Genomic DNA, 25,949 nt, shown 5'->3' on the forward strand with positions numbered 1-25,949 from the left:
ATGTGGACAATACTGAGCTAGATGGGCCAAAGGTCTGACACAGTAAAAGCCAGCTTCCTGTGTTCCATATTCTTCTAGGGATTGTATAAACGAGGTCTGAGCAAAAGTTGTATAAACAAGTGAGCTCAGATGTCCAAATCTGGACATTTCTGGCATCAAAGCCTAAACCCCCTAGGGGTTTCTTGTTTTTTATTTATCAGTGATCGCCAGGCCAGAGTTATTTCTTCCCTACCTCTTCCTGCTGGACAGGGACGCCAACTATAGGGGGCTCTGGGTGCCTGAGCACCCACACCGCAGGGCCCCTGACTCAACTTCCAGTGCCTCATGAAGCACCGGAAGTCATGTCCGAGGCCTCGTGAGACCTCAGAGATGCTTTACTAGGCCTTGTGAGGTCTCAGAACCTGACTTCTGGTGCCACAGGAAGTCGGGTTCTGAGGCCGGGGGATGTGTGTGACATCATGACATCACATCGCAACGTGACATCATGACGTTATATGCACTGGGCACCCATAACCTGGGGCCCAAGTTGGTTCCGCTGCTGCTAGGGTCCCTCCGTGATAAGTACAGGAGCACTTGCATCAAAGTTCTGCTAGCCACTGTTCTGTCTCCCTCTGCCTCCAAATGAAGTTGCCCTTGTCCCAATATATAAGCACCAGGAGGACCATTCAAACAAGGGCCCAGAAGGATGCTGGGATGTGACTCAGGGAGGTGATTGTTCCCTTATTATATTCCCTTGATTGCCTCTAACGTGGGCAAGGAATCTTCCATCCTGAGCCAAATCATACAAGACATGTTGCTTCACCCCTTCTGCTGTTAAATGACACTGAGTCCCTTTGTACTCCTTTAGCATCAGGCAGCTTGAGTAACCCAGGCTTTGCCTTCTGAATTGGCTTCTGTGATTCTTAAGTTGATGTCCCCCAGGAACAACCCATGGAAGCAAAGATGGGGGCAATTTGATAGCATTCCTCCAAAGCAAAACATGAGTGGGCTTTTAGGAGCCGCAGCCGATGTCAGTCACACTCTGGAAAATAAGGAACATGAATAACTTAGGTACATTGATTTTAGTGGCTCTACTCTTAGCAGAACTTAGTTGGATATGTTTTGTGGGATTGGGGTACTAGAAAAAGAAATGGTATGAATAGTTCCAAGGCCCTGATCCAGATTAAGTGAGATGGTCTCAAATCCCACTGTAACAATAGGGATTTAAATTGCATTTCCTCCTTGAAGCTCAGGGTGAAACACATTCCCTGCCCACCAGTGTAGTCTTCACAACATCCCTGTGAGGTAGGGTAGACTTAGCTTCATAGCTGCAGCTTAGGATTTGAAGCTGAGTCTCCCCCACCCTTTTTCTGGCATGCCAATCACTAGGACACACTGACTCTCCTTCTGGTTAACTCCTTCTGCTCAAGGACTGAAGTATAGTTCCATTTGAGACAAAGACAGTCAAAGTTCTACTTGTTTTCATTAACATCAGTAAAAATGCTTCATACTCTTCACCTCCTCAGCAGCAGGAAGTTCCTGCTCCATTGTAAAGGGTTGGCTGATTCCTGGGACAAAGAAAACCACTGCATCTAGGCCCTGTGCTGTCAATACTGACTAACAGCCACTTCCTGAGGTTTCAGGTCCATCTCTTTAGGTAGAAAAGAAGACAGATTTACCCCAGTCAGCATCCAAGAAAGCATTCCCATCTGGTATGATTTAGGGAGATAGGAAGCTGCCCTAAAGTGAAGCAGACCATTGGTCCATCTAGCACACTATTGTCCCCAATTGCCTGGTAATAGCTGTCCACTCAGGACACATTCATTGCCCTACCTGGAGATGTTCAGGGTTGAATCTGGGACCTTCTGCATGCAAGGCAGATGTTCTCCCGCTGAGCTATGGCTGAAGTAACAGTGAGGGATCACATTTAAATTCTTTATAGCATTCATATTCTCAATATGAACAATATGAACCATATATAGAAATGGCAGCAGCAGAAGCTTGAGGCTTTGCTTAGAGTATAATAAATAGAGGAATTTCATTTTTGGAAGGAATGTTTATAGCCAGATATCTGTTGTCCATCCAAGAAGCTCTTAACTCAAGACTGTATTTATTCTTTTCTTAATCTACCTGCTATGTCTGGCTACTGTCGCCTCATCTAGGCCTCTATATTTCTCATATTTATTATATTTCTACCCCATTCTTCCTTTTAGAGAGCTCAGAATAGCTACATGTAGCTCTCAGTCCAAGCTCATGCCTGCTTTGCTTTGGCAATGTTATAGAAACAGATCATGCACTGGGTTGTTACTAGGATGGGGAAGAAACTGGATTCAGTTTGCATTTAAAGATAAACCTGCCAAATTCACACTTTCCCAAAATAATGTGAATTGGAGCACAACCATCAAAATTCATACTGCTCTGAATCTTGTGATGTAGTTCTCCAGCCAAAAAATGTGTACAAAAATGCATATACTAGTATAATGTGTGCAGGAGCATGCATATTAGTGAAAATAACATACAAAAATGCATTATATTAGGAAAATCTGTTTTCTTAGTTGTTGAAAGCATGACATTTTACCCATTCAACCACTGTATCCCAGAAAATATGAAATTGCTGTTCGCTATGAAAACAGGACTCTCTCCCCTTGCCAATAGAAGACAACTAATATGGAGATACAGGCAACACTATCTACTCCCTTCCTTGAAAACATAGGAGTCAATTCCTAGTGGCTGTGGGGGCTTTGGCCCCCACAATAAAATATCTGAGGGGACTGGGCCCCCATAAAGTTGATGGGCATTCCCATTCAAATGGCGTGTATGCACTGTGTCATGTGGTCGATTATGTGGGGTGGGGCTTACCAGCGCCCCCACAATATTTTATTCAAGTTGGCACTCCCACTTGAAAAAAGAGGGAATCAACAGAGAATGGTCCACTTATTGCACTGCTATGCAGATAACAGGGGTGTGCGCTGACCACAAGGTTCTGTTCGTACCACAGTCTGGCATGTTGGCAAACAAACACAAACACAGACATTGGTTCGAGTTCTACCCCCCAGAGCAGGAGAAAACAAGCTTGCACCATCTTCCATGTGACAGCCCTTTAGATATTTGAAGGTGGCTATCATATCTCCTCTCAGCCTCCTCTTTTCCAAGCTAAATATACCTAGCTCCTTCAGCCATTCCTCATAAGGCTCGACTTCTAGACCCTTGATTATCTTGCTTGCCCTCCTCCTTGCACATTCCAGCTTGTCAACATCCTTCTTAAATTGTGGTGTCTGGAACTGGACACAATATTCCAGGTGTGGTCTGACCAAGGCAGAATAGGCCGCTCCCTTGATCCGGACCTTATACTTCTGTCGATGCAGCCTAGAATAGCATTCACTTTTTTTTACTGCTGCATCACACTGTTGACTCATGTTAACAGTGTTCCACCAAGACCCCTAAAATCCATTTTACATGTACTGCTAGTAAGCCAGATGTCCCCTTATTTACTTATTTTCCAGTACTGCACATATATGTGGTTGCACATGAGTCAATTTCATGTAAGTGTGGGGACTCCTGTACATTTATTTTTGAGACACAAATAAGCATTTACCATATTTACTTGAATTTAATACGCACCTTTTTTGGTCAAATTAAGTCAAGTAAATTAGGGTGTGGATTAGATTTCATGATACATTGGATTTGATTGCAAGCTTGAAAAACACCACCGACATAGCAATTTCTTTTTTGGTTTCAAGGTTTTGAAAACTGAGGTGTGCATTGGATTTGATTGTGCATAAGATTTGAATAAATACAGTAAATGCTTTTAAAAAGGTTTTTAAACTGCAGATAAATGCAGAAACAGAATGAAACAGAGTTATGGGTGAAACACATGAAATGATGCATATCTGAAACAGATAGGTTCACCCTTCCATAATCAGATGCCAGTGTTGAACTGGGAATGTACATTTGCCAAAGCATCTTGCCTCACCTTGAAATGCTTGGAATTCCCTTTCCCTAGTTGGGTTGCCTCATTCCCCTCTCTGCTGGAGACAGGGGAATGAACAGAAATAGTGATCAGGGCTGGTGCTGTCAGTTGGCATGGTGAGGCATTGGCTGAGGACCCACACTCCAGAAGCGGGTCCACTAAACAAGCCCCACCCTCAGACTTGCTTGTTATCTTCACTGTTGTAATCTGCTTGCTTAACCACCTCTGGCTCAAACCACAGTGGTGGTGAGGAGAAGGAGCAACAGATGCCACTGTCTGCTTGCTCATTGGCTTGCCACCTGTCAAACAAGCAGGTGGTACTAATGATGAAGTAGTAGACCAGCTGGTGGGAATAAAGGACCTGCATCCAAGTAAATTTTACTCAGAACAGACCCATTGAAATTAATGTGCCTAATGTTTGTCATCTCCATTGATTTTAATGGATACTCTGAATATGACTAACATGGGACACAACCCACAGTGAGAAGGCAGAGTCAGTGAGTAAAGGAAAGGCATGGAGGGTTTCTGGCCAAAGGGCCCTCCAAAAGCTGGAGCAAGCACTGAAGGTAATTTCTCCTCAAAGAATACACAATATCCAGTGGGTGCCATTAGAATGGAAGGTCTTCCCATCCACTACCTGCACTCTCAATTTACTTCATTCATTACTGCATTCCTGTAATAGCTTTGGGGGAGCAAATATTGAATTGTTAATGGTTTACTGTAAAGCAGCAGACTGTATGTGTGTGTCTTGCAAAATGAATTTCAGATGGAAATCAGTCCCTGAATTACCTTTTTAGATCCCACAGCTTAATATTATTGCTTGCTAGAAAGCTATAGCTTTACTGAGGCTATCAAGGTTTATGGGTGGCTTCGCTGATGTCTGCTTCCTCAGCTGTGTTCCTGAATCTCCTTTGGAAATCTTATCCCCAGGTTGTCTCCTAGGACATATAGCTCTTGAAGTGTGTGTATAAGTGAAAGGGAGATGGGCTCATAAATACGTAACCAGGTAAAAATGGAACTCATTATCATGAAAGCTTTGAGACAGGCGGTACCTCATCACTCCTTTGCTTGCTTGCTTTGACCTTCAAATCTGATTAACCAATTTGGCTCTCTGTCCTTTACATCTAGAAAAAGAGCCTGAGCTGGGGAATTTATCAGTCTCAGAGGTTCACTGGGATGGATTCCAGCTCACCTGGACGGCTGGAGAAGGGGCCTTTGAGAACTTTGTCATGCAGGTGCAGGAGCCAAACCAGCCAGAAAATGGACATAATATCACCATCCCAGGCTATTTGCGATTTGCGAATCTTACTGGCCTCCTGCCAAGCACTCTTTACACTATCACTCTCTATGGTGTGACTCGGGGCTACAGAACAAAGCCCCTTTCAGTTGAATCCATGACAGGTATCTTCTTCTCTTTTTTTGCATCTGCTCACCTGTTTCAGACACCATTTCTTGCTTCCTTCCTTCCTTCCTTCCTTCCTTCCTTTGCAGAAAGAGAGAGAATGGCATCTGCTCAACCCTGCATTGTTTCCCTCCCTCCCCAATGACGAGCAAATCTCCTGTAGGTTGACTATTTCATTTCATGGTAACCTGTGGAACCACTTTCTGGAGAGCTACCAATTGACATGCTACTTGCTTCCCTGCTATTTTCATCTAAAAAACAGAGACTGGGGTTTATCAGTTGTGATGCTTTCCTTATTTGAAGAACATCCCTAGCAGAATATTGAGGAACTGAGTGAAAGGAACTGAGGCTTGGCTGTAGATTAAAGTAATCTTCCAGCATGAAAACCATAGTCCTAAATCTATGCTCAAAGGCACTTTCCTCTGCATTTAATTTCTTTTATAATCATCTGTATTCTGAAGATCTCCAGGCAGCATAATATGCCTCTTCTTCCCCTCCATATGCTATCAGCTCAGTACAGTATTTACAAAGTCTCTTTGCAAGTGTTTCAAAAATGTGCAGCTATTTCCTGAGAGTTTTCTCCCAGCTTAGTGTGTGTGTGTGTGTGTGTGTGTGTGTGTGTGAGAGAGAGAGAGAGAGAGAGAGAGAGAGGGAGAGAGATCTAACGGATATTATTGCAACTTTCCGCTCTAGAAGTGTGCATAGGAGAAGTCTCAAAATCATTCCTAGGGAGCTGCTCTGCATTCTGCTTCTACGCATGGGGGCCTTGATTATCTTCGACATCTATTTTGCATTGGCTTTTAGCTTCTTTCCTTATTTGCTTGCTTGAGCTGGTCTCTCCCCCATTTCATCTCCTGCATTGTTCAGCTCGGGACTTGAAGTCAAATAGAACAGACTTTGAACTTCCAGTTAAAATCAAAATTAAAATCAAATTCAATGTTGTTTCCCTTCTTCAGCGATGAAGCCCGAAGTCAGCAACTTAACAGTTTGGGGCATCACCCCTGAAGGCTTCAATCTCTCCTGGATCACCACCAAAGGAAACTTCGAGAGCTTTATCATTGAAATTATTGATTCCAACAGGTTGCTGGAACCCATGGAATACAACATCTCAGGCCATTTAAAGGCTGCTCATATCTCAGGGCTGTCCCCTAAAACTAATTTCATTATCTACCTCTATGGAGTTACTCGTGGTTTCCGTACTCAGGCATTAAGCACCACAGCTACTACAGGTATATGATCCTACCTCATGTGTATCATGTGTTATTCAGTTTCCTTTTCAAGACCGTCCTTAACCTCAGCATCATTTACTCTTTCACACTTCCTATTGCCTTCTGGTGAGTTGCAGAAATGGACAACCAAAATTGTAAGTGTGCTGAAGTGTTCCCTTACATGAAAAGATATTTGGACCTTTTTTCATAGGCTTTTTTTTTTTGGTAGGGAGAAGGGGCAATAAAGAGGAAAATTAACTATTTGTGTATGCCACTTTTAAAGTCATTGTTTAACTGTGAAAGAGGTAACGATGGCCACCAACTCAGATGGCTTTAAGAGAGGAGTACACAAATTCATGGAGGTTAAGACTATCATGAGGCACAATGGCCAAGTTCTCCCTCTAGTCTATATGCCTCTGAATACCAGTCGTGGGGAATCACAGATTGTGTTAACAAGATGGTGGACTATGGTAGGCCTTTGGCTTTAATCCAATAGAGCTCTTCTTACAATTTTGTAACAGAGGTAAATTTTTCTTCCTCTCTTATAAACGCTGAAAGTAGGGGTTATCTGGTGAAGATGGCTGGTGGCAGATTTAGGACCAATAATAATTATTCACTCAATGCCTATTTAAATTATGGGACTTTGCTGTGGTGCAGCAGAGATTTTATTATGTTCCATGAAGAAAAGCAGCCATTTTTTTTCTAGAAGTGTAGAACACATCCACTTTAAGGGAAAATGAGAATGGAAATGCTTTTTAGTCCATCGCAATATCCTATTTTGATGGACTTGGGAAATTTCTAAGTAGTTTTTTCTAAGGTATATTATACTTTCCATTGATCCTCCAAAGGTTCATAGGGAAGAGAATAGAAAGTCTGCTGAATATATGTAGCCACATCTAGCATCTTCTGTAGCCCCTTGCAGATGTTGGTTATACATGTGAACAACTTATGAGTGTAACAACAAATCGCTGTTCCCAGGGAACTCTGGGAATTGTATCTCTGTGAAGAACAAGTCTTGGCACCCTTGACGTGTTAAAAATGTGTAGTGCAGGTGGGGCCTTAATCTTAACAATAAAGTCTCCACCCACTAAAAATATGAAGTTATGAAGTTTCCCATTATACATATAATATTATACACATACTATACCCCCCCCCAGATTTACTAAAGATTTAGTGAAGTAACCTGCACATAAATAGGTAGACACAGCAACACACATAACTCTATAAAGCAGTCTCAGCTAGCACAGTCTATGTGGGACTAGTAGTCCAACAAAACCTGGAGAGCACCATGTTGGTATCAAAATGCATATGTTTCAATATACGTATAAGAGTGTCCAGAGGAAACAGAGTACAGCATGAGGCTTGACATTTTATGGGTATTGTCACAAATATATGCATAAATGTATTTTTAAACATAATTTTGTATATAATTATCCAGACTTTTTTTTTTAAAAAAAACAGCAAACCAACAGTGCACATAGTTTAGAAAGGAGTAGGTTCTCAATACAAGAGGCAGTTCAATGTGAGAAAAGCCCATGGGTTAGAATTCTGTGTGTATATCTCTTTAAAACTGATTCATTTTCCAGTCCTAGTCGTCTCAATGCTACCTCCTGCTTTCCTGTCTTTTTGCCATTGTATAAATCGGACAACCAAAAAGCACTCATTTAAGGTTGCTTTAAATGTTAGCTCTAATCAGAGTAGACCCAGTGACTAACTTAAGTCCATTAAATGCAGTGGATCTATGCTCAGTAGGATTTAGCCGGATACAACCTAAAGTTTACAGGTAGGATTCCACTGGGCATGTTTCTTCTGCATCCTTGAGTTCTTCTGTTACTGTATTCCACTTTGGAAGTTTTGCCCATGTTGATTCCAATGTGTTTTTTCCTCGTAGTAACTGCATATCTCCTTAGCAAACTCACAGTTTCAGATACTTCCTCTGACAGCCTGTCCCTCATGTGGGAAGCACAGGACGTTGCCTTTGACCATTTCCTCTTAGATGTTAGAAACACCAACAACCAGTCTCTGGACTCCCAGCAGCACACAGTGCCGGGGGACTCTCGGAGCTTTGTCCTCATCAATCTCAGACCGAACTCTAATTATACCCTCCAGCTTCATGGCTTGGTTGATGGGCAAAGTAGCCAGACCTTGACGACATGGGCTACCACAGGTATATCACCTCCAAGGTTTGCCTTTTCTCTGATTCCTTTTACTCATAAGTGCAGTTTCCCCAAGTATGATATTTTTCTTCCTGTCTTAATTTAGAAAGGGTGCTTATTTCTCAGAACCGGAGTAAACCTGAAAGGAGGACAATATTGTTACAACTGTTGTGTCCCAACAATTAAGGACTTCTTCTATATATGCACACATGCTAATCTACATCACATATGTGTGTGTATGTGTGTGTGCTACTTACAACATACATATATGCATATATAAATATATGTGTATGTACTTGTTCCAGCAGACATTTTTCTGGAGCATCACTGCATCTGATCTCCCATCACTGACCATCATTGCACTTCTTCTGTCTTTCTTCTTCCTGCCTTGATGTTTTCATCATGAGGCCTTGCTATCCCACAGCTCTTGTCATCCTGAGAGATAAATCTTTGCATGCCACCTTGCTTTATGATGGCACATATCAGTGTTCTGCTGTTGGACCTAGAAGACACCTCAGTTACTTATATTTTCAGTATTGCAATGTATCAACCAAAGAGAGGTGGAAAGCTGCATGGTTGGTACCAATTCCATTATACATATCAAGAGTCTCATCTGCCTGGCATCTCTGCATATATTATTATGCTGAGTCAATACTTGGAATGGAAAAGCAAAGCCCATCTCTTTCTTGAGCTTCCAGCCCAAGAGTACAGTCACTTCTACCAATCATCCTTGATTGGGGTTAGGATGATAACATACCTTCCACAAGATGCCAGCGTGTTTTGCTAACAAAGGCACCTCCAGGGTAACCAAGATCCTACTGTATGTCTTGCCTGACAGGATTCTTTCATTTTGCATTGCATGCAGGAGCTTTTAAGTTCCAAGGGCTATGCCTGATCTGACCGGGAAAGCATGCTTTGACAATATCCAAGTGGTGGAGAAATGTTGGGGAAACTATTTCAACCTTGCATGTTAAGTCTGGTGGTGCTATATCTGTCTTCTGTGTTGCTGTACATTCCACCATCTTCAGGTGATCATGAGATCACATTGAGCTTGTTTCTTTAAAGGCACATGAGCATTACAAAACCATGCCAACACTGCTTTGTCACCATATGGCAGCATGAGGGCAGTTCTAGCATGAGTCCTTAATTGGGGTCAGTTAGGTTTCACACATGCAGTAAGCAGTGCTGAGGCAAGCACAGCTTATTGGGAGCTGGCGCCTGCTTCAGTTCTGCTTTGGTTCCTGCTCCCACCCATTTTTCTCCCTTCCATTCCTGAGGCAAAAAATAAAACATCTTACCTTGGGGAAAGAGAAGGGAGACTTATTGGGGGGCTCTCCTAGATGAGCAGACCATCCATTGATGCAAGTTATGTCATTTTTATACTCTGGACTTAGTGGTTTTGTGCCAGGGGTGGGGAACATCACATGTTGTTGATTAAGTGATGCACCTTCTGTTTTCTCTACCACCACATGGCTGCCAACCAGTAATGCTTTTCTCTTTCCGCTTTTTGTGTTCCTTTTTTCTTCAGAGGTCGAACCACAGCTGGGCATGCTTACACTCACAAATGCTAAGGCCAACACATTCAACCTCTCCTGGACCACAAGAGATGGGCCTTTTGCAAAGTTGGCTGTAAATGTTAGAGATTCCCATTTGTTCCAGGAGTCTCAGAAGCTTTCGGTGTCAGGAGAGGCTCATGACACTCTCGTCTCAGGCTCAGTAGATTATACTGATTATGACATTAACATTCAGGGCACAACCACAGGCGGGAGACACACTGAGTCTCTCATCTCTTTGTTGATGACAGGTACCCATTTAAAAGACATTGGGTGTTTGTTCCCCCCACCCCTTCCATTCCCCTCCTATTTGGATTAAATGAATTGGCAATTATGATTGCGGCATTTTCACCATGTACTGCCTATCCCATATCTAAGAATGTTGATGGATTACAGCTTTGTGGAGCAAAGTTGATTGACTTTCAATTGAGGGTTGCCTGTTTGTTTGTTTTAAACCAAACAGCAGTAGGCAATGGACAATGCTAAATTTATATTACTATGTGTCTGGAGAAGAAAACATTGACGGTTAATATGATCTCCATCTTCGTGTAATTGTAGTCATGAGATCTTGGTCTGCCTTGGAAGGTGGTAAATTCTCCTTTGCCAGAGGTTTTAGACAGATATTGTTGGGCTCAAATTGCCATCAATCCCAGCCAACATGGCCAATTGTCAGGGATGATGTCTAACAACATCTAAAGAGCCACAGGTTCTCTGCTGCTATACACAATTACTTGGAAACAAGTTCCATTGACCACACTGAGACTTACTTCTGAGTAAACACACTGAAGTTTGTCTACCACCCTCATAGATCAGCATTTCCCAAACTTGTATCTCCAGCTGTTTTTGGACTACAACTCTCATCATCCCCAGCTAGCAGGACCAGTGGTCAGGGATGGTGGGAATTGTAGTCCAAAAACAGCTGGAGACCCAAGTATGGGAAACACGGCTTAGAAGGCCATAGATCTTAGAAGGCACTGAAGCAGAGCTTCCACAGTCTCGGTTATGACTAGGACAGGTCCATGCAGGTGTTGATGGGTCTTCTAATAACCTGGTCTCAGACTGCAGCATAACCTTTTATGCAGCTAACATAGACCACATCATGAAGCTTGACTGTGCTATCCATGGAGATATTGGATTGTACCCAAACTAAGTTCTCTCCAGAGTAGACCCAAATTATTCAGTTCATTGATTTCAACAGGTCTATACTAAGTAGAACTGGCATTGGATACAGCCCACTGAGTGATGGATATGCATGTATGAATCTACCTTGAAAACGATATACAATTATTTCACCATTAATACTACACTGTGATAGTTGCTAGTTTCCCCTGCTGTCCCATGGAGACCTGTGGTTTATATCAAGTTACACGCACTGTCTTATCTAACTCTTTTTTTTTCTCCTTTGTGTTTTTCACACCTTCTCCTTCTTTCAGAGCCTTTGCCCCCACTGGAAAACCTCACTGTCTCAGGCATTAATCCATATGGCTTTACAGTGTCCTGGATGGCATCAGAGAATGCCTTTGACAGCTTTCTAATAATCGTGGTGGATTCTGGCAAACTGCTGGACCCCCAGGAGTTCCTCCTCTCAGGAGCCCAGCGTCAGCTGACACTTAGAGGTCTCATAACTGGCATTGGCTATGAGGTTGTGCTTTACGGTTTTGCTCATGGTCGCCAAACTAGGCCCTTAAGTGTTGTTGCTCTAACAGGTATTTTAATGCAACTGGAATGTTCTCTACCTCTAATGCACACTTTCTTCATCCTTCCTCTGGACACTTTTTTTTAATGCCTCATTTGGTGACAAACCATGGTTTCCCTCATCACTAGCTACTGACACATCCACTAACATGACTCCCATACTTCTTTTTCTTGGATGCCCTATTTTCCCTGTCTCTTGGAGAACCAAACTGAGAGAACCAACAGATGTTGATTTGTTCAGATGTCTTTGAACCCCTATCCAAAGGGGGAGTTTCAATGTATCTTCATTGATTGAATCTTTGTTTATACATTCTACTTCTCTTCCCTTGTTTGTTTATTCTACTTTTGGAAAAGCAGATTACATGAGGTACACAGCAAGAGAAGAATTCTCCCATCCAAACACTGATCAGGCTCACAGATATGGTTAACTTCAAGAAAACTTGCGCTTTCAAGAACTCCATGAGTGTTAAACTCCCTATGGGCTAGGTCATTCTGCAAAATGATGGCAGGGACAATACCAGCAGTGAACATTATGGCCCGCCAAGTATTCTGAAGGGTACCCCACATCTAAACCCATCAATATATCCATTTAACTAAACTTAGCCCCACCACCATATTGTCTCCATTGGAAAGCTTTGAACAAGGATTTAAATCCGTGTTAGGAACTTACTTCTGAAGGAAGAATAATCTTAATGCTTGGAACATTTTTCAGTAGTACTCCAGGACTCCTTAAAACACCTCTTCTCCATGATAGTCTGATCTATTTTCTTCATACAAGAGGATCTGCAATGATGGCAAATATGATCTAAGTTTGCATACATAGTTGAGCTTTCATATTCCTTGTAAGCCAAGGCATCCAGCTTCATTGGAATCCTATTGGGAAAGATTTTACTTAGTTGATTAATATATTGCCTTTCTTCCATAGAACTCAACGCAGCACAGCATACATAGGATACCTAGGCAATCTCCCATCTAGGCACTAAATAGACCTAGACTGGTTTTGAGCTGCAGCCAGGTTGTTGTGGCTCGTGCCTTCACACTCAAGTAGCAAACTCCTAGTTCAAGGGTATGATCTAGCCCTCTATAAATAATTGTTGTGGCTCGTGCCTTCACACTCAAGTAGCAAACTCCTAGTTCAAGGGTATGATCTAGCCCTCTATAAATAATTTCTCCTGCCCTCTCAAGACCAATGGCCAAAAGAAAAGGAATGGAAGTAGACACAGCACTGCGATGGGTGGAGATGCTTCCCTACCATCACATTGATCATTTAATGGATAGACAGGAGTAATATTCCCTCTCTTCAGCTGATCTTCTTTGTTCAGCTGATGAGGAGGTTGTCTGCCTGTGTATGTCCTTTATATGTGCATGTGAGAGTGTGTGGGGATCATACACATCACTGCATTGCCCCACCAACCTCAGTCTGCACTTAGCCAGCACCCACCTGCCCATCTTCTATCTTGCAACCAGTCCAGGGGGGTTCAGTGTTTTAGTCTCAGTGTTGCCCCTTGTAGAACCCTGCAGGAAGCTCTTGACCGTCCTACTCTCTCTCTCTCTCTCTCTCTCTCTCTCTCTCTCTCTCTCTCTCTGTGTGTGTGTTTAATCCTTTAAAAAAATCACCATATTAATTCAATTCCTAGCCAAGAAACTAAGGATTTTTCCAATCCTTAGCAGCATTATTTGACATCTACCCATATTTACTTGTAGCCTTTCTGTTCTCTCTCTCCATCTCTCTTTCATTATCTCAGAATATCTTGCTAAGTAAACACAGCTCCGGAAGGTGGAAGAAAATTGATGCTACAGCAATCTTGGTAGCTTTTGAAGCATGCATGGCTAAACAGTGATACCGCTTTATTTAGTTCCTTCCACCTGTAAAAGTGCAACAAGTGCACTGCTGCATCAGACCCAAAGTCCATATAGCCAAGTTATCTTTTTCCACTAGTGGCCAGCCAGATGGGCTTGAGAACTATTATGTCCCCAGAGGAACTAATTCCAGTTCACATATGTCCCTTTACAAAATGAGCTAGTTCAGTTCATGTTCAGTTCACAGTTCCATCTAAGTTCATTCAAAGTAACCCTAAGCAAAAAAGAGAAAAAAATCAGCATTCCCAAGTTGCTGAACTGAAGTATACAATATATTTAAGACTAAGAAGACATCAGAACACACACACAGTAGACTGTGAGTTCTTTGGTTTATTTACCCCAATTGTGATGTTTACGTTTAAAGGCCCAAAGAGTAAATAAACAAACAAAACCCACATGTAAGAAAATAAATCTGAAGAAGAACTAGAAATTGTTCAAAGTTTCTACCCCCAAATGAACTTAATTCATGTTTAGTTCACCCGGAATTTTTGAGGACCACTTTCAGGTGTGGTTCAGAAGGGTTTTTTCTAACAATTCAGTGAAACCAAACTACTTAAACCAAACTAGTTCACTACAAACATGTGTGCTGCCTATGTACCTGGAAGGTTAGTTTGTGATGGCCTGACCCAGTTCAAATTTTGGCACCAGGGAGTGAAGGACATGCTACAGCCAGATAAGAGCTTTTGCACCTGGGACTATGCTCATCTTGAGATCCAGATGCTCAATACAAGCTGGGCACATGCATAATATGAACCTAGTATTCCAGTGAAATCACTAATCAAACTGCTTCAGTCAGGTGTCAAACATGCACCATGTGGATCAGATTTGTCTGAAGAGGTGCTACATAGAAGAGAGCAAAAATTTATTCTCATCTGCTTCAGAGAAAAGAACTAGAACTTTGTGCTTATGTTACAGGAGATCAGGTTTCAGATAAGCAATATGAAAACATCTTGCTAGGGGAAAGCAGCTCAACAATAGAACCAGCTACCTAGGGAATTGGTTAGGCTCTCCCTCAGTCGAGAGTCATCTGCTCAGGGATGAAAAACCTCTGCCCCTCCAAATGTTATTAGACTTCAGCTCTCATTATTCCCATACAGCATGGCCAACAGAGAATAGTAGCCCAATAACATCAGGAGGGCTGCAGAAGCTCCCCACTCCTGCCCTCCATTTTCTGTATGGATAGGGCAAAAGGGGTGGTTCAATAAGACAGTGCCCCACCACCCTCAGGTATCCCCACCTGCCTGCCTTCTTGCTTATTACCAGTCTCAGTGTTAGCCTTGCAGAACTCAGCAGTGAGGAGGTTGGGAACAAAACTGAAATAAGTTGACTCAGCATATCATTGGCTTCACCTCCACCTACTGATAGCCTCCTTGTCTTCTGTGCCACCAGCCACCACCGGATCAGGGGAGCTGGACTAAAGGGGCTACAAACTTATTATAATTTGTGAATTGGAAGAATAGGTTGTTTTATTCAAAGGCGTGCTTTGATGTGAACCCGGGAAAACGACAATGTTCAGATAATTTACAGTGGCTTTGCTTTTAATGACCTTCTTTAAAAAAATGAGCAGAAAAATAGGAGATTCTGATGGAAGACAGAGAACGAATGAACATCAGGCTTACTACCAGCATGTTTTAATATTGCATGGCAGGGGGAGATGGTGAGTGATTATGCCGTGCTGCTTTGGGGGTCCTTGAAGAGTGATCGCACCTACACGCACATATTTTGATAAGAATGTGTCTTGCTCATAATCTCTGAATGCATTTCCCCCCCTTTTTTGGATAGCGGATTCTTTCCACTTCTTTGAATTTGTGACGGGAACATTTACATCATACGCTAATCTGACTTGGGGCAAATCTCCTTGGAGTCTCCTCCTTTTTCTTCTTTTAAAGGAAATTAAAAATCTTATTTCTCCCTCTCCTGCTTTCTTTCTTTCTCTTTCTCTCCCTCTTGCACTTTCAGAAGCAGAACCTGAAGTGGACAACCTTCTGGTGTCAGATGCAACCCCTGATGGCTTTCGTCTGTCTTGGACGGCAGATGATGGAGCCTTTGACAGTTTTGTTCTTAAAATAAGGGACACCAATATGGTATCAGACCCTCTGGAACTAATTGTACCAGGCCATGAACGCACCCAAGATATAATAGGGCTGAAAGAAGGCACAGGATATTACATTGATCTCTATGGAGTTACCAGTGGACAACGTTCCCAACCTGTAAATACAATCGCTACAACAGGTATTGTTTGGATAAAGTGTGGCAAGGATGAGAAAGGCATGATCCACTCACCTGCATATGTGTGCATGTGTCTTTCACATCTGTACCTTTCTTCTTGACACGCTACATTTCCATATGCAGGGTCTTGTTTCTTTATTTTTTAAGGTGAAGGAGCATCCCATCATGTGAGCCCAACTGTCATTCTGAACTAAGGAGTATTATCCAGTGTTAGTCCTACTCAAAGCAGAGGCTTTGGAACTGATGGACATGACTAATTTAAGTACATTAATTCCAAAGGGTAAAATATAGCTGCAAGCAATGCTAGCTTTTCATACCATAAAAAACTGGAAAGTACAAAGATGGGTGTAACGTCTGTGGAATCCTTGCTGGAACATGCATCCATCACTGGTCAGTAGGTCTTCACACAGACCAACTCATGCAAAGAGGACAGCTATTTCAAAGTGGCTTTACTTGTTAAGCATAGGAAACTGTCCTGAACCAACTCAGACCATGGTCCATCTACTCAGTATTGTCTTCACCAGAGTTGAGGAACCTCTGGCTAAGGGGCCAAATTTAACCTACCAGGCCTCCCCATTTGAACCACAAGATCAATTTCCTCCAACCATGACCACTTGGACCACACCTGATGTCATAGGAAGTTCAATCCTGTTTTCTCTCCCCCATTCGATAGGCCAGCTTTTACCAGGTTGGAAGGAACACCTACAAGTCAATCAGTCAATGTTATTATGGGACAAGATGGTTGACATGTCGGTGCTCCTGCCCACCTGTCAGAGTTGACCCATGGGCTGGAGAGAGAGAAGGATCTGACCTGCTACACCAAAAAGGTTTCACACCCTAGTCTGCATTTACTGGCAGCAGCTATCTGGGGTTTCAGGCAAGAGACATTCCAATCCCTACTTGGTGATGCCTTGGATTGAACCTAGGTCCTTCTGCATGCAAAGTAAATACTTTGCCACTATGATACAGCTTTTCTCCAGGATAAATATCTATTAGCTGTTACAGTGCCTCCTTCCCACCATCCCTATCATCAGTGACAGAATCTTAGTCTGCCCTTTCCAGAATGACTTAGGAGCCCAGGAGTTAATTCTGTAAGCTGGTAACAGGAAAAAGTCGATTAAAATCTCCAACAACATTGCTCATAGTGCAGCAATTCAGAGAGCTTCAAGGAATCGTGGTCCTCATGATGCATGAGTGACATGTAATTAGCTTTTGATTTTATGCCTTTCGGTCTGTCAGTACACCCAAATTTTGATTCTAATGCAAAAAAGATTTCCCCAAAGGCAAAGAAGGAAACCTGCAACTCCTGGAGGGCCATGGGTCCCCCATCCCTGCTGCACTGAGTTTTGGACTGGAAAGGGTAGAACAGGGATAGGTGGATAGGTCCAGATGTTGTTGGACTCCAACACCCATCAGCCCTTAGGACAGCTTTTTCTCATTCTTTCCTTACAAATCTTGAAATGCTGAAGATGTTTCAGAATTGGGTTTTGTAAGTAAAGTCAAGTTAGGAAAGCACATACATCCTTTAAATTTAGAAGAAGAAAAAAATAGTTGAACTTTAATCTGCATGTCTTATTAGATTTTTTTAATGTGATTTGCTTCTGGTATTTGTCTCTTGCTTGCTAATGGACATCTCTTGTGTGGGTTGCTTATTTTTTATTTTTTATTCAAAAACAAACAAACCCTAAGTTGTTTTCATTGCAACTGGGGGGAAATCATCTATTTACAGTTAAAAGGCTGAATGTACATACTGGGCTGCCAGGTTTTTTTTTTCTTCTGGGTGTTGGAAAGCTCTTCCATTTTATTTCCCTTTTGCAAGTTGACCTGCCAAAAGAAATGTAAGACCCGTAGCAAAAATCTTGACATGAAAACTTGTAAACTTGAACAGCTTTGATTTGCACATGGTTTTATCATTATCTGCAATGAGTATGCAGGGACATTTAACCAAGGGGAAGAGGGCAGGATGTAGACAAAACTGACAGATTTACATCAGCCACATTTTTTTCCTACTCAAAGGGTATCTACATCTGATGCCAATCATCAGCATAAACATTGTGACAAAAATGCCCCAACAGTGCTATGAAGGTAAAAAGCTGGGAAAGAGAAACATAATGAATATATGCCCTGTCCAATCTACATTTCCACTGGAAACTCCTAGGTGTGTGCGCATGAATGCACAGCCATGACTTACCCCAAATAATCCTGGTAACACTAGTGTGTTGGAGGTGCTGTGAGGTGCCTAGGCGATGCCTTGTCCACTCACAGAACTACAGTTCTAAAAGTAGTTTAGCAATCACTCTTCCTGGGAAAATATGGGTATTGTAGCTCTGTGAAGGGGTCTCCTGACAATTCCCAGCAGCCTTAACAGACTGCTGTCCCCAGGATTCTTTGGAGGAAACCATGACTGTGTAAAGTGGGATGGTACGCTAATCATCAGATGACACAGTTGGTTAGAGTGTGGTGCTGATAATGCCAAGGATGCAGGTTTGATCCCCATATGGAACATCTGCATGTTCCTGAATTGCAGTGGGTTGGACTAGATGACCCTCAGGGTCCCTTCCAACTCTACAATTCTATGCTTCTATGGTACTGCTTTAAGTGAATACTGCAGATAAGGACTAATTCCAGTTTTGACCCCACCTTCCTCCCCACTGAGTTCTATAAAAGGGTAATACTGAAACTAAAGAAGGGAAAGTTGATAGCCAGGCCCTGGAGAATATATGTGCAGAGGCTTCCCCAATACAAGAGCTCCATGTTCACAACTGAGAACACATGGATCTCTCAGCTAGAGCTATGACACCTGACATACTGTCAAAGACCATGAATGATCCATTTTGAGTGCAGCATTTGCTATCCCGATGTCGTCTCCTGGCAGAAGGTGTCTTGGGATTTGAGCATTACAATTCTTTTGGGGGGGTCAGGGGGGAGTTGTGTGCAGTGTTGACTACAACTTCAAGATCCTTGTCAAAAACAAAAAACTTGGCCATGAAGCCAATCATTTGCCTGTGCCAAGTAAAAACGCTTTGTGGTATGGAACTTTCCATTCCAGTCATGACACTGGACCAAATATTTATTGTAGCTCCTGGACTGGAAATCTGAGACCAAGTGTGTGTGTGTTTTTCCCAACCAGCCTGGCTGATGCAACAATTTGTTAACTCCTTCTCTTTGTTTGCCTTACTGTCTGTCTCTTGGTTAGCAATGGGACCTCCCAAGGAAATTACATTCTCTGATATTACCGAAGACTCAGCTGTGGTCAGTTGGACACCCCCACGGACAAGGGTGGACGTCTTCCGGATTACCTATGTTCCAGTTACAGGAGGTAAGGAAGAAGAAGGGTTATGAACAGGGATGGGCCAGAGGAGGGGAAACAGAGGCCTGGAGGTAGCCAAATGCCTGGCCCTCAGAATCTTCTCAGGCTGCATCTCCCACCAGCACTTATCTATGCCCTTCATGAATGGTTTTGCCTGACTTAAAAGTGTTCATGAACTGTGATCATTTCTCGTGCTTGCCTGGATGCAGCATAGAGAGAGATGGTATGTGTGTAAGATAAGATTTGCATTCGTTGCTTTGTCTACTTTTGTCTCTGACCCCATTCTCTGCTGGCATGTGCCTCCCCACCCCCCAAGGTTGCCTGAGGACCCTATGACTCTTGGGATGAAATAATGTTTCTACCTTTTTCATAATACCAATGAAACTGGATTTTGGGTGGTTCAGAACATTCAAAAGAAAACACTTCTTCTCATGGTGCATAAAGGAACTATGGAATGTGCAACCAGAAGATGTTGTGACAGCCACCCACTTGGATGGCTTTAAGGGGAGATTAGACAAATTCATACCCATGATGGCTGTGTACTACCCCCAGCGCTGGTTGCAGTATGCATCTGAATACCAGTTGCTGTGGAAGAGGAGTAGGGAAAGAGCTGTTGTGCTCATGTATTTCTTGTAGGCTTCTCAGAAAGATCTTATTGGTCACTGAGAACAGGATGCTGGACTAGATGGGCCTTTGGCTGATGCAGCAGGGCTCTTATGTTCTCTTATGGCTGGTAACGTATTGTGAATGTTGGAGAAAAAATACTTAAGCCTTTGCTTCTGGTTTCTGAACCTTGCACACTTGGTCCCACCACTCATCCAAGCTACTATCTATTCCAGGTCCCCCCAATTATGTGACAGTAGATGGAAGCAAGAGTAGAACTAAACTGGTAAAACTGATCCCTGGCGTGGAGTACATTGTCAGTATCATCTCTGTCAAAGGATTTGAAGAAAGTGAGCCTGTTTCTGGATCTGTGACCACAGGTATGTCCCAGAAGTTGATGGTAATTAAGTGATCAGTAGCCAGGATGCTTTACAGCAGGAGTAGGGAACAGGATCCAGAGCTCCTGGTGGGCCACTTTGACAAAAAGATAGGGCTGCCCACTGTCAAACACCTGATGTCTGGTTACCACAGGTGTGCTCCTGATTCTTTCCTTTGGACTCAAGCGAGATTGCAAAGGTAGATACCTACCAATGTGGGGTTGCGGGCAGACATAATTTAGGGGCAGGGAACAGTTCCATTTTTGAGTGCAGCCAGCCACATTGGGGGTTGGTAGCAAAAACCCTGCTTACCATGAAAAAAAATGAAGAGTTCATTTTAAGGTTCCTGGTTGTTCTTTTTCAGCCATTTGGCATAACATGCCAAATGTCAGGTGTGCATGATTTGGGCAAAGTGGCTTGATTAGGCCTGCGGACTGGAGATTCCTCACAATTGCTTTAGAGAGTACAAAAGGGCAGACCCCTGTCCTAAGGAGCTTACAGCCTAAAATTTGACACAGAGGAAACAATGGAGAAAGGGGAAGAAAGACTGGGAGAAACAAGGGAGCAAGATATGGCCATTACAGTTGCATGCATTTAGACTTAGTTCCCACTGCATTACTGGGATACTGGCTATCCTTGACAGAAAATGTATGTCTTTTTTTCAGAAGGGATTTGAAGAAAGTAATACAGATGATACCACACATGTGTTCTAGCAAGTGGTACCAAGGCAAATTGTGACATTTTATCTCTCTCTGTCTCCCCTCTGTAGCTCTGGATAGTCCATCAGGGCTAATGGCAGTGAACATCACTGATTCCAAAGCACTGGCTGTTTGGCAGCCAGCAATTGCTGCTGTTGATGAGTACATCATTTCCTATGTTACTGAGGGTGGTAAGTCAACATTGCTTTGGAGTAAGGCTGGGGCTGGGGGAGAAATGTGATCCAATTTTAAAGTCAAAATTACCAAATTTGCACTTTCTGAAATAGCATGTGAACTGAAACAAAGACATATTTTAAAATCTGCAATCCTCCAGTTCTCCAGCCAAGAAATGTGTACTAAAAATGCAGGTATTGGGGGGAATAGTGTATATACAAATAACAACAAACAAAAATGCATTATGTCAGGGGAGATTGCTTTGTAAAAACGTGTGTCAGGCAAAACTGAATACCAAATGTGTATATTAGGAGAAATTCACACTACCATTCAGATGAGGATTTTTATTTTTATTTGTAATGCAAACAGTTGTGGAATTTTCTTCTTACCTACAATCACTCCAGGGGATGTCTCAGTCTGTCATTGGCCCTGGGTTCACCTCCTGTTGACCTCCTTCCTTTCTGCCCTACCAGTACCAATGGGCACCAGCCACAACTGCACTATTTGCTTTTTGCTAACTCTGTCATGGAGCTCTCCTAAAATTGTTGGGTTGTCCTTGGAGTAAACCCATTGAAATTAATGCACCTAATTTAGCAATTGCCGTGTTTCAATGGGTCTACTCTGAGTAGGACCAATGTTGGCTACAACCCATGAATTGCAGAAGAGTAGCCATGTTAAGTTATAGTGGAACCTTAAATACATTTGAAGCTTTAAAGGTGTTTGTTATATTTGTAGCCTGCTTTTTTTGGCAAGTTCATTTGTGATCCAGATTGGTTCAATGTGAATTGTAATTTGCATTGTATCCTGACCTAAGACCTTATGACGGGAGATGGGTTTGAGATATTTCTAAGAATGAAAATAAAATTACAGGGATGAAGTTCAACAAGCTCTCTCATCCAAGTGGGCTGTGTTGCAGAGTCCTCTTCTCTATATAGGGTGGCCAAAATTAGCTAAGAGGAGCAACGCATGCTTTGCAAAAGCAGTGAATCCAATATGCCATTAGCTTAGAGCACTGTGATAATAATGCCAAGCTTGAAGGTTTGATCCCTGTATGGGACAGCTGCATCTTCCTGCACTGAAGGGGGTTGGACTAGATTATCCTTAGAGTCCCTTTCAACTCTACAATTCTAGGAGTCTATGGTTCAACAAATGCACCTGCTGAATCCAAGTTGCTCGTTGATCAATGTTCTGTCTTTCTTTGTTGTTTTAGAGCGTGAAATTACTCAGAGTGTCTCAGGCAATACTGTGGAATATGATCTCACTGGCCTCCGTCCAGCCTCTGAATATACACTCCGGATCTATGCCAGGAAGGGACCACAGAAAAGCACAGTCATATCCACCAAATTCACTACAGGTAGATTCTGTTCTATCATAGGTTACTGATGAAGCTTGTGGTCCTAAAACAAGTATATTGCACTGACTTTGGATTCTCAGAAGGGAGGGCTGAGTCTGCATGAGTTGATTCCTATACTCTATATCTTTAACAATCTTTTCCAACCTTGTTCCTTCCAGCGTTTTTGGACTATGACTATGACTCTTAACATCCTTGACTATTGTTCATGCTGCCTTGAGTCAATGGCAGCTGTAGTCCAAAGCATCTGGAAGACACCAGGCAGACTGATCTTTATATTAAAATATATTTAAAATTTTGACCAAACTGCGGGAGGCAGTGGAAGACAGGAGTGCCTTGTGTGCTCTGGTCCATGGGGTCACGAAGAGTCGGACACGACTAAACGACTAAACAACAACAATATTTAAAATAAAAAATTAAAATTAAAACTTCTCATCTTTCTCCTAGACCTTGATGCTCCAAGGGATCTCACTGCAACTGATGTTCAGTTTGAAACAGCACAGCTAACATGGAAGCCCCCTCGTGCCCCTGTTACAGGTTACCTCTTGATCTATGAATCAATTGATGGCAAAGTTAAGGTAAGCATTTGGGTCTAGTATGATAGTCTCTGTTATGTGCAGACTGCAAAGGGGAGGACCCAGATATTAAGGATGCGTTCAGACATGCATTAGTTTCCCTCTGATTATAATGACAGCACTTCTGTCTGTTTTCTAATGTGTCTTTCACACTGCAGTGGCTGGTGCATTGTGTAACTATGAGTTTTAGACTGATATACCAGCATGTTGCAATAAATTTCATTTGCATCATTGAGCATGGTGTGACACAACCATGAATGTTGTTAGACAATATCACTACAGTGGACGCTCAGGTTGCAAACGTGATCCATGCAGGAGGCATGTTCGTAACCTGCAGTGTTTGCAACCTGCAGCGCCGCATCTGCACATGCTCCAGTTGCAATTCGGTGCTTCTGCACATGCGCAAAGCGCCGAAACCCGGAAGTAACCCATTTCGGTACTTCCAGGTTCAGCGCAGTGCGCAACCCAAAAACGCACAGCCTGAAGTGTCTGTAACCCGAGGTATGACTGTAATCCTTTACCCTTTCCGCACATGCCTGCTTTTGTTTCCCCATGACTGTTCGTTTGTTTTGCATATTGCCCTATACCCAGAGGTCTCGGGGCAGTTCACAACAGGAAGTTACAATATAAAAAGCACAACATGCATAATAGAAATAATTAAAACAATTAACAATAATTATAAAAAATACACTCCTCAACAAAGGCCCATAAACAATACACCAGCCCCCAAATACAAAATCTAAATTAATATATAACATTTAAAAACAATTTAAAACAACCTCTCCCCCCCAATAAAATAGCACCCACCCAAGTTAAAACTCTTTCACCATTAGAACAATAATTATAACGAAGGAGGGCTGGCCATTGCCCTTGTACCACCACCCAAGTGCCCCTCATGAAAACCACAGGAAAGATCTGAATGCCCATACACTGCCCCCAATTCTGTCACTTTATCTCACAATTTTCCAGGTTAAGGATGGTTGCAAATGTATCTTTAATGGAATCAAATGGAATGAACATGTGCTGTCTTCCATTAGTTTTCCAGCTTTTGCATTGTGTGAAGGCTCAAGTATATAATGTGAGAATTAACAATTTGGGAAATGTTAGGGAAATGAAGTATACTGCTGTGTGAATGCAGCCTTAGAGCACATGGCTTGTTTCTAAAAGTTCCCAGGTTCCCATATAAGCCTGACAAGAATCCCTGTCAGAAGGCCCCATAGAGCGGCAATCAATCAGCATTTCACAGGGTCAATGGTATATGGGAGCTTTCTGTGTTCCTCCTCTGAACAGGAGATCTACATCAATGGGGGAGGGGGTAATTATGGTTGTATCCAATGCCAGTTCCACTCAGACTACATCCCATTAAAACCAATAGGCCTAAGTTTGTCCTGACCATTAATTTCAATGGGTCTTCTCTGAGCGAAAATAATATTGGACACATTCCAATGTAACCAGAATTGCACTGCTCAGATATACATGAGACATATCAGAGGGCTTCGAGGGGAACATGAACATTTCCAGCAGTACACAAAACCTTTGTGGGTAGGACTTCAGGCTGTTGATGTGAATTTTAATGGCAAAGAGGCCAAGCTCAAAAAATGTTCTTCCTGGGCTGGAGGCTGCCATATTTGTTTTCCCAGAATGCCAAGCATCCCCCATCATTCCAGTGGGATCTCTGGGGACAAGAAACTGGAAGTGCCAGCCTAGGAAGGGCAAAGAGGAGTGGCAGTGAGTTTTGAACCTCTGCCTTCAAAATTCACCCCACCCCTGAAAATAGTCAGGGGTGGGGGTACTGCCCTTCTCACATCCATGCTTCCCTCATAAAAAGCCTGGCATTGCACAGCCAAATTATTTGCCAGCAAATGCCCTTTGAGACCATTTTCGATGGGTGTCTAAGACATGATGAGTTTGGGCAGCAGAAACAGCCCCTCTATTTAGTGCAGTCATGTTCATAGAGATGCCACAGTAGGGGATACATATTTGATGTGCTCCAAATATGCTGCTGTGCTTAGTGCATGTATCAGCCATGTTCATACCAACACTAACCTTGCTTTCTAGCTATGCCACCAGCATATTCTTGTATGAAAGATTTATCTTAAAGAAACCATTCCCTTGCTTCTAATGTGGTGTGGTGTGCGAAGATCTTATCAGGAACAGAAATGGCCTCATCAATCTTTGACACTGTTTTCTTAAGGTAGCATAAATGATTCAACAACCATGTAAAAAATGGAACAAGTCTTCATTCTTAATTCATTCACCCTCCATTCATTATTGATTCCCCCCATCCTGCAGGAAGTTATCCTGGGACCTGAGTCGAATTCCTACAGCTTGTCAGAGCTGAGTCCATCCACCCAGTACACAGTGAAATTACAGGCCTTAAACCGGAATTTGAAGAGCAAGATCATCCCAGCAATATTCACCACAAGTATGATACATGCAGGGACTGGGAGGTGGCAGGTGACACTTCCTACTCCTGCCCCCCAAAGCAAACTGGCCCATATTTCAATACATCTGCTGTGCACCTGAGTCTGGATTATCACATTCAGTTCTGATTGCATCTTTTAAAAATGCCATAGAGCTGGGAAAGGCAGCTCAAAGGGGAAGGGTGATTTCTCAGTCCTCCCCCAATCTGTGTGCTCCAATGCTACCAGGAGCTAAGCCATGGTCTGAACCTGGGCCCATATTTTCCCTTAAGCAACAAGCTATAGTCATGAGTTGTTCTTGGCATACCACTCATGGTTTGTCTGGAGGGAGACAAATCATGATGCATGGTTCATACATAATGCTGAGCCAAACCATGGCTTAGCTT

At 42.7% G+C, this 25,949-nt stretch overlaps 1 protein-coding gene across 3 annotated transcripts in view; it reads left to right on the top strand.

Annotated features, from left to right (window-relative positions):
- The window catches only part of TNC (tenascin C), an 83,826-nt gene that overhangs the window by 47,973 nt on the left and 9,904 nt on the right, over positions 1-25,949 (top strand). Inside the window, exons 11-22 of one of the 3 annotated variants that reach the window (XM_053373405.1) lie at positions 5,078-5,350; positions 6,308-6,580; positions 8,451-8,726; positions 10,244-10,519; positions 11,702-11,974; positions 15,783-16,055; positions 19,249-19,371; positions 20,202-20,345; positions 21,112-21,231; positions 22,425-22,568; positions 23,013-23,143; positions 25,433-25,565. In XM_053373405.1, the coding sequence (XP_053229380.1) occupies positions 5,078-5,350; positions 6,308-6,580; positions 8,451-8,726; positions 10,244-10,519; positions 11,702-11,974; positions 15,783-16,055; positions 19,249-19,371; positions 20,202-20,345; positions 21,112-21,231; positions 22,425-22,568; positions 23,013-23,143; positions 25,433-25,565 (2,439 nt within the window). The remainder of the gene's footprint in view (positions 1-5,077; positions 5,351-6,307; positions 6,581-8,450; positions 8,727-10,243; positions 10,520-11,701; positions 11,975-15,782; positions 16,056-19,248; positions 19,372-20,201; positions 20,346-21,111; positions 21,232-22,424; positions 22,569-23,012; positions 23,144-25,432; positions 25,566-25,949) is intronic. The other 2 variants (XM_053373403.1, XM_053373404.1) reach the window with 2 other exon arrangements.

This window comes from Podarcis raffonei, chromosome Z, assembly GCF_027172205.1.
Source record: "Podarcis raffonei isolate rPodRaf1 chromosome Z, rPodRaf1.pri, whole genome shotgun sequence".
NCBI classification, from domain to species: domain Eukaryota; kingdom Metazoa; phylum Chordata; class Lepidosauria; order Squamata; family Lacertidae; genus Podarcis; species Podarcis raffonei.